The 17,384-nt window shown below is 38.6% G+C and overlaps 1 protein-coding gene across 1 annotated transcript in view; it reads right to left on the bottom strand.

Moving 5' to 3' along the window:
• Positions 1-134: 134 nt before the first annotated feature.
• Positions 135-17,384, bottom strand: part of Pp2d1 (protein phosphatase 2C like domain containing 1) — a 64,752-nt gene continuing 47,502 nt past the window's right edge. Inside the window, exons 3-4 of the mRNA XM_060368950.1 lie at positions 9,391-10,463; positions 135-904 (exon numbers count right to left, since the gene is read on the bottom strand). Coding sequence (XP_060224933.1) covers positions 135-904; positions 9,391-10,463 — 1,843 coding nt within the window. The remainder of the gene's footprint in view (positions 905-9,390; positions 10,464-17,384) is intronic.

The raw sequence follows: 17,384 nt of genomic DNA on the forward strand, positions 1-17,384 counted from the left end.
TTTCTGTTCTTAAGAATGGTTCTCACAGTAGTGATCTTTCCTGGAGTCTGGCACACTAAAGTCTTTGTGGTACTGTTTGCTGCTCTGGGTCATGGTAAAGTTGGGTTTTTTTTGTTTGTTTGTTTGTTTGTTTTTTAATAATTGGAAAGTTTTTCTGTTAGTAAGTGATATTCACTGCCATTGAGAAACATTACTGTAACAGTGATACTGTCTTTGGAACCACCTCCTAAAGCAGCATTTACAAGCTCACAGCCAATGTACTCAGCTGCATCTGCATAGAAATTCTTATCACGTAATTCTTTCGCAGTTACCTGCTTATTGTCAATAATGGGTGAGTTGTTAGTTTCTTTTTTGCTGCAAGCATCAGAATTAGTCACTCCTGGAGGAGATTTATCTTCATTTCTATCCTGAGGAATGCAAAGCTCATAATATGTTGAATCAGATGCCCTTTGCACTAGGTTTGTAGTTGACATAACTTCTCCATATTCAGGTTTGTACTGGTATAGTACGTGGATGTTACTATCTGATGACCTCTTTGTAGAGCCATAAGCATATGTTTGTTCGTATGTGTGAAACAAGGTTATTACCAGTGCAGTGACTTCCTTCTTGTCCAAAACTTCCCAAAGTCCATTAGTGGCTAAAATAAGAAACTGACATAAATCATCTATAGGTACAGAAATTGTTTGGGGTGCTGGAATCAGGAACTTTTTCAGTGTGAGGTTTCCGTGGAATCCAAGACCCCTGGTGGTACTTATGTGTCCTTCCAGGAAGCTGTAGGGCTCATTTGAACTAATCACTGCTCCTCTCTGAAGGACTCTTCTTTTTTCTTTGATGTTCTGTAAAGTGTGTTCTTTAGTCAGGCAAAACCCTTTTCCATTTCTGCATAAGACTGCTTGCACGTTACCTAAACAGGTATCATTTTGTTTTTAGGAGAGAGAGAGGAGAGAGAGAAATATCTAATCAGGTTATATTAAAATATGCTACTTATTAATTCTTTTTCAGTGGTAAACACAGAGTATGCCATGTAAATAAATATTTTCAGAATACATAAGCTGAACACTATATAAATATGATTTCGAACTGGGAAACCATCTAATTCGAATCTCAGTGATAACCAAATACTTAACTACAGGTCATGAAAAATAACTTCTAAATCATCTTTTTATGAAACTTTCAAACTATGGTTTTTACTATTTTTTAGCATCTCTTAAGCATAATTTTTAAAGTATTCAAATAAAGTTTTTAATGTTTAAATTGTGTGTGTGTGTGTGTGTGTGTGTGTGTGTGTGTGTGTGTGCGTGCACATGAGGAGCATAGGTGCCTGTACAGGCCAAAAGAGAGTATTGGATCGCCTAGAGCTGAAGTTAATAGTTGGTTCTGAGTTACCCAATATGGGTGCTGGGAAGTGAACTCTAATTCTCTTGGGGGAGCAGCAAGTGTTCTTAAACACTGAAACATCTCTCCAGCACCAGGTAATTTTTTTTTTTTTTTAATTTAAAAAAAAACAACCAAACAAACATTGGGGCTTAGAGAGGTAGTCCAGCAGTATAAAATACTCCTCTTGCAGAGGACCTCAGTTCAGGTGCTAGCACCCGTATAAGTTGGCACACACAACTGCTTGTAACTCCAGGTCTAAGGAGATCTGATGCTCTTGGCCCCTGTGTTTGTGTGCACAGACCCACACACATACACATAAAAATAATAAACCCTTAAAGGACCAAAAGCTCTTGAAAAGGCACCTGCTGTCAAACCTAATGATCTGAGTTTGATCCTTGAATCACACATGGTGAAAAGAACTGGCTCCTGTAAGTTGTCCTCTGACCTTCATACACAGGTGTACATACAAAGTAAATAAACGTACATAAATGTAACTGTTGAAAAGTTTTTAGGATACAGATGATAAAATTAAAATGCCACTGTTTTAAGTGTCCATCCTAGGTTTCTGTAATGTGTGGTTAAACTGTAAATTCTATAATTCCTATAGGAAAATAGGCAGCCACATTAAATTCTACAGTTGAAGTCTTAAGTAAGTGATGGCAGTGTAGCATGGTCATAATTGAGATGATGTCCTGAAGTCTAAAAATGCAATGAACAGATTAAAAGAAGCTGTTATGGGGGTTGAGTTTTTTTTTGTTTTGTTTTGTTTTTCTGAGATTTTATAATCATTGTATGTTTAAGAACAGGCAATAGTTAATAGTACAGAATTACTTGTCATTCACAACTTACCTGAGGTAGCATTGGTATCTGAAATTGGTATCTATCTCAGAAAATTAAAATTTCTACTTTAATATGCCAGATCTAAAAGTAAAATATTGTGGGACCAGTGAGATGAGTGGAGGCACTTGATGACCTGAGTTTGGTTCCTGGAACCCATATGGTTGAAAGAGAGGATCTGTTCCCTAAAATTGTCTTTGACCTCAACATGCATGCCATGGTGTTGTGGATATTTTTGTTCTGATCCCAGGTGTAGGATATGGGACTGGTTTAGATTGTTCACAGCAGCAAAGTATTTGTCTCATGCAAGCTCTGAGAGGGGTGCTTTGCCAGCTGCAGATAGTTTAAATCTGAGGACTAGAGAGGGAGTAAATGCCAGGGCCCAGGGAGAGAAGGGGCCTTCCAGGAAAGAAGGCTGCTGGTGCTTTCCCCCTGCTGCTCCTGCTTGCTGTTGATGAAGTTTGAAGAGAAGTCAGATATCCTGAAACGAACATTGGACTTGACCTGAGGAATCCGAAGAACCTAACCAGCAGGAAGTAGCCTAAGAGAACTATGACCCCTCTAACCACTAACCTCCTTTCTCTCCTATCTGGTAGTGGGGTGTTGAAATGGGTTGGGGTGGAGAAAGAAGGAAGAGATATAAGAAAATTAAAATAGTTTAAAAAGTACACCAACACCATGGTGTATGTGCACACATACCACACACTTTTAAAAACTGACATGAACTCTGGCTGGCTCTTTGATCACCTCCGTCTGAGTGGGGAGCAGCCTTACCAGGCCACAGAGGAACACAATGCAGCCAGTCCTGATGAGACCTGATGGGCTAGGGTCAGATGGAGCTCCCCCCTATCAGTGGGCTAGGGGAGGGTCATGGGAGAAGAGGGAGGGAGGAAGGTTGGGATTGGGAGGGATTGTGGAAGGGGGCTACAGCTGGCATACAAAGTAAATAAATTTTATAAATTATAAAATAAATTTAAAAAACTTTCCAACACCAACCTCTCTGAATAATTGAAGCTATTGTGGAATATTATGTGCTCCATTTAAGTGCAAGAAGTACAAGAACTAAACAGAATGGTTCCATGCCCTGCTCCCCTAAAAAAAAGCCAGTTACTATCATGTGACTAATTTAGGTAAGATGAATTGAAAATGTCCAGGAAATGTGAGGATGATAATTGACCTGTAAGAGGAGTCACTTTGGTGCTTACAGAGACTGAAGTGATATATGACTAGGACAGTCCTTGCTTTTCCAAATGACACAGTGCAAAGCCATTGTAAAATTAGCATTTATATTCCAGGGAAGGAAAATCTAAATATCTTAAGCCAAAAGACCTTAATTTCTGCATCTCTTATGAGATCAGGTCTCAGTGTACAAAGGACATATCTTAAAAATAAAGTAAAAAAAAAAATATATATATATGTGTGTGTGTGTGTGTATGTATATATGTGTGTGTATGTATATATGTATGTGTGTGTATATTTATATATATGCACACAAATATTCTGCCAGATGGTGGCACCTTTAGACACAGCACTCAAGAGGCAGAGGCAGGTGAATCTCTGAGTTCCAGGACAGCCGAGCCTACACACAAAGAAATCATGTCTTGAGAAAAACAAAAAGAATATTCAGGTCTTAAACATAGATCTACACTTGAAATCAGAATTTTGTTGCTAATGAGTTTAATTTTGTTCCTTTAATTTTAAACCTTTTTTTGCCTTTTGTTTATTTTTCTTTTGAAATAAGAGTGGTGCACGCCTGTAATCCCAGCACACTGGGAGGCAGAGGCAAGCAGATTGCTGTGAATTCGAGGCTAGCGTGGTCTACAAAGAGTCCAGAAGGACAGCTAAGGCTACACAGGGAAACCTTGTCTTAAAAAAAAAAAAAAATTAGGCTTAGAAGGCTAAAGTCCATCCAACTGGTATGATTGGACAGAAAGCCTAACTTAGTGTCAGATACACAATATTATTGTCTCGTTAACAGAATGGATGATATTTGAACTGGTTGGTTGCAAATTGTGACCCTGAGCTATACAAATGATAATTCTACAAACTGCATACTTTGTATTTTGGTTATTGTTCTGTTATGCCAACTTGCAAATCAACTTTGATTCTGTAGCGAGTAAATCAGTAAATCTTGGATGAATGTGGGGATTGGTTTAGTTTGGTTTTGAGACAAGCTTCATGTAGTCTAAGCTGCCTTTGAACTACCTTTGCAACTGAGAATGTCTTTAAACTCCCAGTTCTGCTAACATACGCCCTCATGCTCTGTTCGTGTTGGTCTTACGCATGCTAGCTAGGCCCTCTGCAAACTGAGCTGTGTCCCTGTCATAAAGTCAATAACTAGATTTTGTCAGGTTCTGACACCAGCAAAGGAACACAGTGGCATTTAACATGCCAACTATTAGAACAATTCAACACCTCTTAAAATAGAAAAAAAGAAAGTTATGTGTATGTGTAAATAGTGCTACCATAGCATTAAAAGTATGTGGAAGACATAGTTCAACTTCCTAACGTTGATTTCCAGGTGGCAGCCCCAAGCCTACTCAGTATAAGAAGGAACATTGTTTCCCTGCTATTGCAGAAAAGCTTGAGTTCACATACCAGCTTCCAGGGGAAGGTGGTAAGCAAGCATTTTGACTTTATTTACTTCTGTAAGTTTAACTTTAAAACCTGGTGTGCCCCTGCCCCAACACTTACATAATCTAGATTAAGATACTGGAATGGCAGTTACATGAAAATATTCAGTTTGGAAGGATAAGGCAGGTGGATTGCAAGAGAGACCACCCTGAGCTGTATATAATATGAGACCACTGTGTCCAAAAATACAGTAGTCAGCCTGGGTCCGGGACTAATCCATCTCACCAAACAGGATCGTGGATCGTGTACTGTTAAATCTCCCTGTGTTGATGAGTTGATGCAGAAAGTACAAAGTTCTTCAGTCAGAAGAGAGATGGATCAGTAGTTAAGGGCAGTTGACATTCTACCAGAGGACCCCAGTTCAGTTTCTAATACCCTGTCAGATGGGTTACAACTGCCTGTGATTCCAGCTCTAGGGGTTCCAATGCACTCTATTCAGATTTCCCAGGTACCTGCACGTATGTTGTCTAACATTTACAAAATGCATAAAAAATGTTTAAAAGAAAAAACTATAGGGACTAAGTCTCAGAAAATGAAAAAAAAAATTAAGAGTGAGGAAACAAAGAAAGGTGAGGGGAAGTGAAAAAAAAAAGGAAGGAAATGAAATGACACTAGTAACTAATACCTGTAATATCAATGCTTAGAATGAGGCAGAAGGATTATTACAAGTTGGAAGAAAGCCTGGGATAGAATGAGATCCTTGCTCCAAAAGAAGGCAAAGATGGGTGGCCAATATGAAGTTTATGACATCCAAAATGTTGAGAAAATAAAATCTTGTTCATTCCGCTAAATTTGTGGGAATTTATTCTGGCAGTTTGCAAATAAGCATTAAGACACTTGGCCAGCCTAGAATGATAGCTCCATGGTAGAGTGATTACCTTGTTTGCATGAGGCCATAAGTTCAACTGCCACCAAAAAAAAAAAAAAAAAAAAAAAAAAAAAACACTTTTAAAGCAAAGCAGTGATCAGTGATACGAACATAGAGAGCACACTAGCACTAAAGGAGGCAGAGGCAGGCAGATCTCTGGGACGGTGAGGCCTACATGGAGTACCCCTTTCTTAAAGGAAAAAAGATACTAGGCTGAGTGGCACCAAATGCCAAAATGAGATCAGCAAGAAAGATTATTCAGAAAGCAACAAGTGCTCTAAACCACCAAGGCATCTCTAATTCGGTTGATTTTTGTGAGACAGGGTCCAACACTGTTCAGTTTCTGTCCTTTTCTCCCATCTCACTTTTCCTCTTTTCTTTCCTTCCTACCCCTTTCCCTTTTTCTGTAACTGCATATCAAATGTTCAAATAGTTAAGATTATAGATAACTTTTTAAAAACATATGGAGATGAAAACCACAGTGTCTGAAATAAAAACAGTAATTAATGCAGACTGGATTCCAAAAGATATGGTAGGTGAATTTGAAAACCGTAAAGGAGTCCAGAACTAGCGAAGCAGAGCTAGGTGGAACTATAAGTTCTAGGCTAGCTATGTATCCTGTCCAAAAGGGGGAGGGGGGAGACTCACAATTGGGAGACTGAGGCAGAGGGGTTGCCACAATGTCAAGGTCAGGCTGGGCTACAAAGTGGTGAGACCCTGTCTCACAAAAACGAGTTGGAGAGATGCCTCAGTGGTACGCTTCCATGGCATCTAACACTCTATTCTGAAGGCATCAAGATGTAGTCAAAACATTCATACACACAGATATATCTTAAAAGGTTTTTGTTAATTTGTTTATGATTGAAAAAAGATGAAGGGAAGAAAAGCAAGACCAGTAAGATGACTCAGAGTGAAGATGCTTGTTTTTAAGTGTGATGACCTGAGTTCAATTCCCAGAACCTACAAAACAGGAAGAGAACTAACTCCCAAAAGTTCACCTGGATGTGAGTTCAGGTGCTCTGCAAAAAAAAAAAAAAAAAAAAAAAAAAGTATATATATTTGAAAGAAAGAAAAATAGGAAAGTGAAACAGCATAGAGAAATGAAAAGAGCATTAGTAAGATATGGGTGGGTTCCAAGGAAGTAACTCAAATGATGTCAATGATGTAGAGAAGAGCCTTGAAGAGGAAAAAAGATGCATCACAATCAAATAGCTTAACACTAGAGAAAGAGAAAATCTTTAAAGCAACGACAAGGGGGAAATACATTCTGAACAGAAGAGCAAGAATAGACAGTGATGCCAGTCAGGCCAAACAGGGAAGCAGGTTCCAACAAACTGAGAGAAGAAACTCCCAGTCTGGAATTCCACACCAAGTGAATATTTCCTTCAAAACCAAGAAGCAAGTAATATCTTTAAAATTCACCACTAGCCTATGATTAATGGTATATGCTTTTTCCCCTAACACTCAAGAGGCTAAAGGAAGTGGGTCTCAGTGAGCTTGAGGCCAGCCTGGATTACATAGTTATAAGATATTAGGGATCCACAATAGCAAACAAAAAACCCAAACAAAACAACAAAAATTAATCATCAGAAAATTCACATCATAGAAACCAAGGAAAGTTTCCAGGCAGGGAATATAGCAAATAAACAGGTCTGCACAAAGTAGTTAAGAATGAAGGAGTATGAGTTCCTAAAAGATGTAACACTTTACCACTCCTAGGCATATATCCAAAAGAGGCTCAAGTACACAATAAGGACATTTGCTCAACCATGTTTGTAGCAGCTTTATTTGTAATAGCCAGAATTTGGAAATAACCCAGATGCCTCTCAACTGAAAAATGGATACAGAAATTGTGGTATATATACACAATGGAACATTACTCAGCAATGAAAAAGAAGAAAATCATGAAATTTGCAGGTAAATGGTGGGAACTGGAAAGGATCATCCTGAGTGAGCTATCCCAGAAGCAGAAAGAGACACACAGTATATACTCACCCATATAGACATATAATATAGGATAAACCTACCACAATCTGTACACCTAAAGAAACTAATCAAAAGGGATGACTCTGACTAAAATGCTCAATCCCCATCCTGAAAGGCAAAGAGGAAGGACATCAGAAGAAGAAGAAAACAGGAAACAAGTTAGGAACCTGCCACAGAGGGCCTCTGAAAGACTCAGCCCTGCAGACTATCAAAGCAGATGCTGAGACTTATGGCCAACTGTTGGGCAGAGCGCATAGAATCTTATGAAAGAAGTGGGAAATAGTAAGATCTGGAGAGGACAGGACCTCCACAAGGAGAGCAACAGAACCAAAAAATCTGAGCACAGGGGTCTTCCCTGAGACTGATACTCCAACCAAGTACCATGCATGGAGATAACCTAGAACCCCTGCACAGATGTAGCCCATGGCAGTTCAGTGTCCAAGTGGGTTCCATAGTAATGGGAACAGGGACTGCCTCTGACATGAACTGATTGGCCTGCTCTTTGATCACCTCCCCCTAAGAGGAGAGCAGCCTTACCAGGCCACAGAGGAAGACAATGTAGCTACTCCTGATGAGACCTGATAGACTGGGATCAGAAGGAAGGAGATGAAGACCTCCCCTATCAGTGGACTTGGGGAGGGACATGCGTGGAGAAGGGGGAGGGAAGGTAGGATTGGGAGGGAGTAGGGAGCAGTTTATGGGGGGATATAAAGTGTAATTAATAAAAATTAAAAGAAGAAAAGATGTAATGCTTTTTCTTTCATTTTTTTATGGCTTGTTGTTGGGGGGAGCTTCAAGACAGGGTTTCTCTGTGTATCCCTGGACTCACTTTGTAGACCAGGCTGACCTTGAACTTACAGAGATCCAACCTGCCTCTGCCCCCTGAGTGCTGGGGTTATAGGCGTGTGCCACCACACCTGGCTGTAACACCTTTTCTTACTGAAATATATAAAAGATAATTAATTGACTGTTAAAAAAAATACAGGAGGTAGAGGCAGGTGGATTTCTGTGAGTTTGAGGCCAGCTTGATCTACGGAGGAGTTCTAGGAAAGCCAGGGCTACACAGAGAAATACTGTGCAGAATATAAAAATATATGTCTATCATATAAACATTTACACACAAATGTATAATCTAAATAAAGACTGAACTGGGTGTAGCCATACACACCTGTAATACCAGTACTCTGAAGTCAGTGGATTTGGCGGGGGGGGGGGGGGGGGAGGGAGGAGAGATGATTCCAAGCTCACTTACTGGCTGGTTTTATGTGTGTATGTATATACATATATATACATGTTCAGATACTCATATATAATGTGGGCTTTGGTGATCCAGCTGTCTGAGTTATTTCTGCTCCTGTAGGTAACCCCTCCTCTATCTCTGTAAGGAGCTCCAGTTTAACAGATCTGTTTACCAAGTTGGACTTTGGTGGTATCCATACTTTGGTCTATCATGGGCTCCTTATCTTTGCTAGGTAGAAGTCTCTGATATGTCTCCCCAGGAAAAATTTTGTCATACAACTCTTACCAGTGCCTATAAAAATAGTTACAATTATTTTTGTGACTGAAATCTATATTTAAATTAGAGGTTTTTGTTTGTTTGTTTCTTAATTGTTTAATGCAATTTCTAGACATTAACGAATCACCAAATTACAATATTTAGGTGCCATGGATGTAAATGGTATACATACCAGCATTTGCAATGTGTAGTGTTCCAGACATGATCTGTGGAGTCTTCTGGATAGGAAAACTGGTAGCACCCTGCCGATTTTTTTTTCCCCAATCCTTACTGGTGGCTGGGTTATTAATCCCACATTCTAACATACAAGTAAGCGCTGAGCAGCCACTCCATCGAACCCGGGACACCTCGTTTCTTCCAAGCCGTAGAAGCCTATCCATTCTCCAGAATGCCTTTGCAAAGGCTTTGTGTATTTCCTCATACTGCCGTCTACTGGTTCTGAATTTTTTGCGTTTGGAAGAGAAGATCTCTTCTACGGCTCTGTATTCTTCCCTGAACACAGTATGAAAAGAATTGATCAGTTTCTGCTGCTCAGCTGTCATTTGGTAGGAAGGATCCTGTTTAGACAGTTGATAGAGAAATAAGACCTGCAACTCCTTTGATGCCAGGTCTGCTGCTGCATCACCATAATGGCCATCAAACAAACCAAAAAAGCACACATTAGCTTTTGCACCAAAATCATTTGTGAAGGTAAATTTACCATTTGGCCCAGCTTTCCAGGTTGAACTACTATTGCCACAGACGGCTACACCTTTAATGAGCAGATGGCAGATGTCTGGAGAATATGTAAAAGTCTGGCCAGCCTTTTCACAAAGTTTGAAGTGTGATGGGATTTGTTTCTGCCGAAGAAGCTCAAATGCGTAATTCAAACACTGAAGAATTTTTTCACTGAACCTAAAAGATTTCAATAGTTTAGAAATCACAAACGCTCTCTGACTACTAATCACTGACGGAGTCGGTCTCTTCCCTCCCATCCAATAGAAACCAAGTGTACTCAGAGCATTATGATGTTTCTTATGGAAAAAGGTGTTAGCTGTGTTGATTTCTTGGCGGCAGACAGAGCAGGGGTATGTGACCATTTCACCATAATTTGTCCCCTCACTATATGTGTCATGGTCATAGACATGGTCACCGTCATAGTCATGGTCAATCGGGGTCTTTGGTCTCCTATGCTTTGCCTTTTTCTCCTGCCTTCTTTGTATTTTCTTCAGAAACGACAGTGATGAAAATGTTCTCCAAAACACTCTGAAAGAAAGATGGAATATGTTTACTGATCAGGTACTTTGAGAGGTGGCACAGTGGTTAAGAGCAGCTATTGTTCTTACATAGGACCCACATGGAGCCATAACCATCAATAACTCATTCCAGGAGATCTGATGGCTTTTTCTGAGTTCTGTAGGTACCACTGCATGAACATGCAGACAGACAAAATACTTACATATGTTAAAATGTTTTAAATGTAAGGTGTTTACTAAAAAAAAAAAGTACACACTTTCTTCACATAGTCCTATTCATAATTTCATAGAGACCTACAGTTAAATTTTTTAAAGCCCTAACCCCTAAAAAGAAGTCCTCAATAAATTACTGATTGCTCTATGTATGCCTTGAAGAAATTAAGTATCCAGTTCACAAATTCAGAGAAATAATATTTTACTCCAGCTATGAAGATTTTATTTTATAAATTTAAAATATATATACATACATACATACCTGTGCATATATATATATGCACATATATATGTATATATATGTGTGTGTGTGTGTGTATGTGTATGCACATGGAGGCCAAAGGAAAACATTGGGTGCTCTCCTCTACCACTCTTCTACTATTCCTGTGAGGCAGTCTCTCTCTGAACTTGAAGACAGTAAGATAACAGCTGGTGCTTCCTGGCTACCAGCCTCACCAAAAAGAAAAAAGTGAGTTCCAGATCCAAGTGAGGACCTGACTCAAAGGGATACATTTAAAAGGATAGACAAGGGCACAGTACACAATCACACATTTGTAACATAAAATCTTTTTATAATCTTTTTTTAAAAATTTCAGTATAATTAGTATCCCGAGACAAGAGGATAGCTGTGAGGTTGAAGTTGGCTTTGGCTACATAGTGAATCCTGCTGTAGCCCGCCTGCAGGAGTCCCTCTAATTACTTAGGGACTTCACTTCCACCTCTTGGTGAAGACCCAGGGTCACCCTAACTCTTTTTCACTGAACAAATTTCTTTGTATCATCTGCCATGCCACGGAAACACTGTGTAGGAGAGGCCCTGAGTGGCCATACTGTGCTGACTCAGGTAGGTTATTTTCACTATTCTTCCTGTCTTTCACTAGTCTCCTGACTACAGGAGCTCCTTCTCCCACCCCACTTCCTGGAATTGGACATTCCTGGGTATTGGACCTCTCAGTGCACACCCAGAGTTTCCTTTCTCTTTTCCACTACCTGCATGTGCCTTTCCTCCTAGCCCATCTCCATTCCTTTGTATCACACAGCAAACCAATGAAAGATTCTCTACCAGGGATCCCCTAGCTATTACACTTGCCAGAGTTGGCAAAAGCAACCAAAGAACAGAACACCCACCGAACCATATATAAAAACCAAGAAACACATCTAACATTACAACTCCAGATGCCTATATCCCACTGTAAAACCACAAATGTAAACATTCAAGACAATATGCCCCTTCCAGAAGCCAGGAACCCTTTGGAATAAGTCATAAGAAAAGCAATTTAGCTGATGACAAGGATTTCAAAAAAGCATTGTGAATATGTTCAAGGACCATAAAGAGGATACGAACAGATACTTTAATGAAAGCTGTGAAAATACAAACATTTGAATAAAATAACATTTTGAGACACAAAAGTAGAATTTAACAAATAATCACTAAAGAAAATCCAAACAAAGTAATACTGGAAACAAAAAAAAATGTACTATGTCAAAGAAAAAACTCAGAGGAATGCCTCACTAAAAGATTAAAAGACATAGAAGAGGGAAATTCAGACCTTGAAGACAAGATAAAGAAATGAGTAATTCAGTCAAAGAAAATGTTAAATTAAAAAAATTAGAGGCACACACACACACTAACAAAAATCCCCAAAAATCTGGAACACTGAAAATGATCAGACCTATGATAATATAAACGAAAGAGAAGAAACCCAGATCAAAGGCACAAGGAAAAAAGGGGTGGGGGTAGTCTTCACTTTTGTTGTCGAGGGTTTTTTGAGGGAGGAGTATTTACTTCTCAAGAAAGGGTTTCTCTTTGTAGCCCTGGGTATCCTGAAACTCAAATCTGTAGACCAAGCTGGCCTTGATCAAGGATCTGCCAGGGATTAAAAGGCTGTGCCACCACTGCCTGCAGAATAATATAATATATAATATAAAATATGTTATTGATAATCTATAATCTATAATTATTATATATGCATATATATTATATGTGCTGTATATATATTCACTAGTGAATAAGGAATGGGTCAATACATAAATCAAGAAAGTAAAGCTTTTTATAATTGAATGAAAATGGAAGCAACATATACAAACCTATGTGACACTGATAGAAAAGTAGCTTTTATTTGCCTGATGTAATTGTTGTCTAGGAGGCTTACTGCCTCTGCTAAACTAGGCTGAGTAGTGAAATCTAGCCTGTAGAATCTAATCTAGGCCTAGAATATTTTCAGCCTCTGTAATTTACAGCTAAATAAACTCACCCTTTCTAGTTCTTCCTAAATTCTGGCTGGCTGGTTCAACTCAGCTGTTCTATCTCAAACTCCTCTCCAATCTGGCTTCTCTCAGTTTCTCGCTGAATTGTTCTGCTTGGCCTCAAACTAAGTCTAGCAGTCTATTCTAATCTTCTGGCTCCTTCTCATTATCTGGCTTATTCTGTCTTCACCTGTGTCTAGCTTGTTCTCTCCTCAACCTGTCTCTGTTAAACTCTCCTGGTAAAACTGCCTCTGCATTCCACAAACTGAAATGCCACAAACTCCACTCTATTGCAATGCCTCTCAACTCACTGATTCAGCCAAACTGACTAAACAGCAGTGACTTAGAACTCAGAGATCTTCATGCCTCAATCTCCTGAGTGCTGAGATTAAAGGTATGTACCACCACACCTGGACCTAAGATTTTTTTTTAACTTGAAATTTGCTCTCTACCAAGCTGCCCTTGAACTCACAAATCTGCTTTCCACTGTCTCCTAGGATTAAAGGCATGTCTGTATTCCAGCTAGATCACACAGACCTAGAAGGTCTTTGGATAATATCTCTTACCAGAGCAGCCATGTTCTGAATTAAAATTCCTCTACACACTGAAGACAGTTTTAAGAGGGAAGCTCATAGCACAAAGTGCCTACATAAAATAAAAATTAAAAAGACAACAATAACTGAAAATGGAGCTGGATGTAGTGGTACATGTCTTTAGTCCAATCATGTGGCAGACAGAAGCATGACAGATTTACATGAGTTCAAGGCCAGCCTGGTCTACAAATTGAGTTCCAAGACAGCCAGGGCTATACAGAGAGACCTTTAAGGAAGAGTTAATGCCAATCAAGTTATGCCACAAAATCAAAACTGAGCAAACATTTTTTTTTTATTTCTACAAATCCATTATTACTTTAAAACTAAAAACCATACAAAGACCCAACAACAACAACAAAAAACTGTATACCAACATCCTCTATGAACATAGAAACAAAAAAATTTCCAGTAAAATACTTGCAAACTGAATCCAAGAAAACATTGAAAAGATAATCCACCATGATCAAATTGGCTTCATCCTAGAGATACAGAAATGGCTCAACATGCATAAATTAATAAATATATCAACATAAACAAGTATCCACAGTCTCCACTACTCAATATGGTTTTTGAACTCTTACCTAGAGCAATAAAACAACTGAAGGAGATAAAGAGGATACATATTGGAAGGGAAGAAGTCAAATTAGATATGATTTTATACATAAAAGACCCTAGAATCAACCAGAAAATGTCACAGCTGATAAATGCATTCAGCAAAGTAGTAGAATACAAAATTACCATACATAAACAAATACAAAATTATCAAAATTCCCATACATAAACAACAGACTAAGAAAGAAATTAAGGAGACAATACCTTTTAGAAAAGTCTTGAGATAGTTCTAACTAAACATGTGAAAGCTTTATATAATAAAAACTAAGACACTGAAGAAATTGAAAAACCAATAAAGGATGGAAAGGTCTCCCATATTCATGGAGTGGTAGGATTAATATTGTAAAACTCGTCATGCTGCCAAAAGCAACATGCGTAATCAAAGCAAATTTTAGCACAAGTTTTCATGGAAACTGAAATAAACAAGTTTCAACTTTACATAGAAATAGAAACAAACAACAAAAACAAGATAATTAAAACAATCCTGAATAATAAAATAACTGCTGGAAGTATCATGGTCCCATATTTTAAATTATATTACAGGCCTATAATAATAAAGACATTGTATTACCATAAAAACATATGTTGGTCAATAGAATAGAACTGAAGACTCAGGGATGATTCTATACACCTATGGAAATGAATTTTGACAAAGAACCCAAAAATACACAATGGAGAAAAGACAGTATCTTCAACAAATGTTGCTGGTCAAAATAGATGGCTATGTGTAGAAGAATTGAAATAGATCCATATTTATTACTGCACAAAACTCAATTCCATATGGATCAAGAAACTCAACAAAAGACCAGATACCTTGAATCTGTTAGAACAGAAAGTGAGGAAATAGTCTTAAACTCATTGGCACAGGAAAGGAATTTCTCAACAGGTCACTGACAGACAGTTATTCTGCTAAAAGACATAGAAATAAAATTACTCCTAATGGCACATTGCTATACCAATAGATCAGTGTCTCAGTCAGCCTACATCAGTGAAACTTCTTTCAGTGGATAGGAATTAACACAAAGATTTACAACTGGACAATGTGCAAAGAGTGAGAGACTTTGGAGCACTAAGTCTAAAATGGGATGCTACAGTTAAACTCATTCTTTCAAAAAGAGGAAGCAGAGAGATTATAGGAGTCAAAGGTGATGAATGCAGAAAACAGGTACAACAGCACTGATATACATATGAACTTACAGAAACTGTAGCAGTATTCACAAGACCTGCAGAGATTCAGAGCAAATGGGGTCTAAGCACTGAGAGGAGAATCTCATGGGGTCCCACCCCTAACCAAGAAACTATTTTCAATGTTCAGCTGGCAAAAAGTCAGTTTTCTTCAGTGGAGTCTACACATTTGATGGAGCATACATACACCCCTCAAATACACAAATAAAGGTATGTTTTTTTTAACACAATACAACTCTTTTTTTTTAAAGATTTATTTATTTTAGTATGTGTATAGTGTTATGACTGCATGTATACCTGCATGCTAGAAGAGGGCACCAGATCTCACTGTAGATAGCTGTGAGCCACCGTGTAGTTGCTAGGAATTGAACTCAGGACCTCTGGAAAAGCAGCCACTGCTCTTAACCTCTGAGTCATCTCTCCAGCCCAGGTATGTTCTTTTAAAAAAAAATAGTAAATGGGAGTAGCTGGGCATAGACACTTTTTGTAAGTTCAGCGACACGCTGGTATGCAACCTACAAAATTCTAGCTTGTACAGAAGTACATATAAGACTTTTTTTTTAAGTTGGGCATAGCTTGGTGGTAGAGCTGCATTCCTAGCATTCACAGGCCCTATGTTCAATCCCCAAACAAAGAAAGAAAGAAGCTGAAATTGTGAAAGAAATCATTTTTTTTATGATGATAATGATGAAAATGAAGAAAATGAAAGAGGAAGGGAAAGAAACTTTATAAAAAGCATGAATGGTGATACATACCTGTAAGCATAGTACAGAGTATGCAGAGGCAGGAGGATCACAAGTTTGATGCTCACCTAAGTTACACTCTAAGACCCTGTGTTGTAAAACCAAAACATGGAGTTGAGGCCTGCTCTGAGCTCTTGGCCCATCTGCCCTACCTCCTGAGTGCTATGATGATAACAGTTCTGTTTTGTGTTGAAACAGGCACTCACACTGTAGCTCCAACTGTCCTGGAAGCCACTCTGTGGCCTGAACTAGCTTCAATTTACAGCATGTAGTTAGTCTCCCAAGTGCTGGAATGGCAAGTTACCTGCCTAGCTAGGAGTAACAGTAATCATAAGGATAAGACAGGAGGGTTTTAAGTTCAAAGAAAATCTGGTCTACATAACAAGACCCTCTCTCAAGAAAAGAAAGCTATAGAGAGATAGAGAGTCTATATTCATGCTCTTGTCATCATACTATATTGTAACTAGTTTTATTTTTTAATGTTTTGAAATGGATTACTTAGTTCAGGCTGCTCTTGAATTTGCTTACATAGCTGAGGGTAACCGTGATCCCCTGATCCTCCTGCTTCCACCTCCTCAGTGCTGGGATTCCAGAAGTACATTACCATGTCTGGCTTGTTGTAATGTTTTTTTCTAGTTATTATTAAAATTTTGCTCTTTATAAATTCAAACTTTAACATAGCAGGAGAGAAGAGAGATCTCAAAAGAAGATCCTAGAGCAAATGGAAAGGAATGGCCAATTAATAGACAAAAGGATAGAGACAGAGTGAGGTGGTGGATGTCTGACCCAGACATTTTTTAAGAGACTAAGGAAGGAAAATATGGCAGGGCATGGTAGTGCACACCTTGGTCCCAGCACTCAGGGTGGATGAGGAAGGTGGATCTCTGTGAGTTTGAGGCCAGCCTGTTCTACAAAGTGAGTCCAGGAAAAAAAAAAAGGTGATGACCATGAAAAAGAAGAAGAAAGAGGAAGAGGAAGAAAAGAAGAAGAAGAAAGGAAAATATGCAGGAGTTTCAGGTCAGCCTGAGCTACATATTAAATTTCAGGTCTTTTTCCTCCATCCTCCCTATCAAAAAAGAGAATGAAGACCCACAAAGGAAATAGATTTATAGAAAAGCAGAGGAAGAAACTAGAGACAACAAAAGCTTTTTTTCTTTTTCTTTTTTTTAAAAAAGATTTATTTATTTTTTTATGTATATGAGTGCTCTCTCTGCATGTATACCTGGACGCCAGAAGAGGGCATTAGATCCCAGTATATTTGGTTATGAACTACCATGTGGTTGCTAGGAATTGAATTCAGGACCTCTGGAAGAGCAGACAGTGCTCTTAACCACTAAGC

Source organism: Meriones unguiculatus, chromosome 16 (assembly GCF_030254825.1).
Source record: "Meriones unguiculatus strain TT.TT164.6M chromosome 16, Bangor_MerUng_6.1, whole genome shotgun sequence".
NCBI lineage: Eukaryota > Metazoa > Chordata > Mammalia > Rodentia > Muridae > Meriones > Meriones unguiculatus.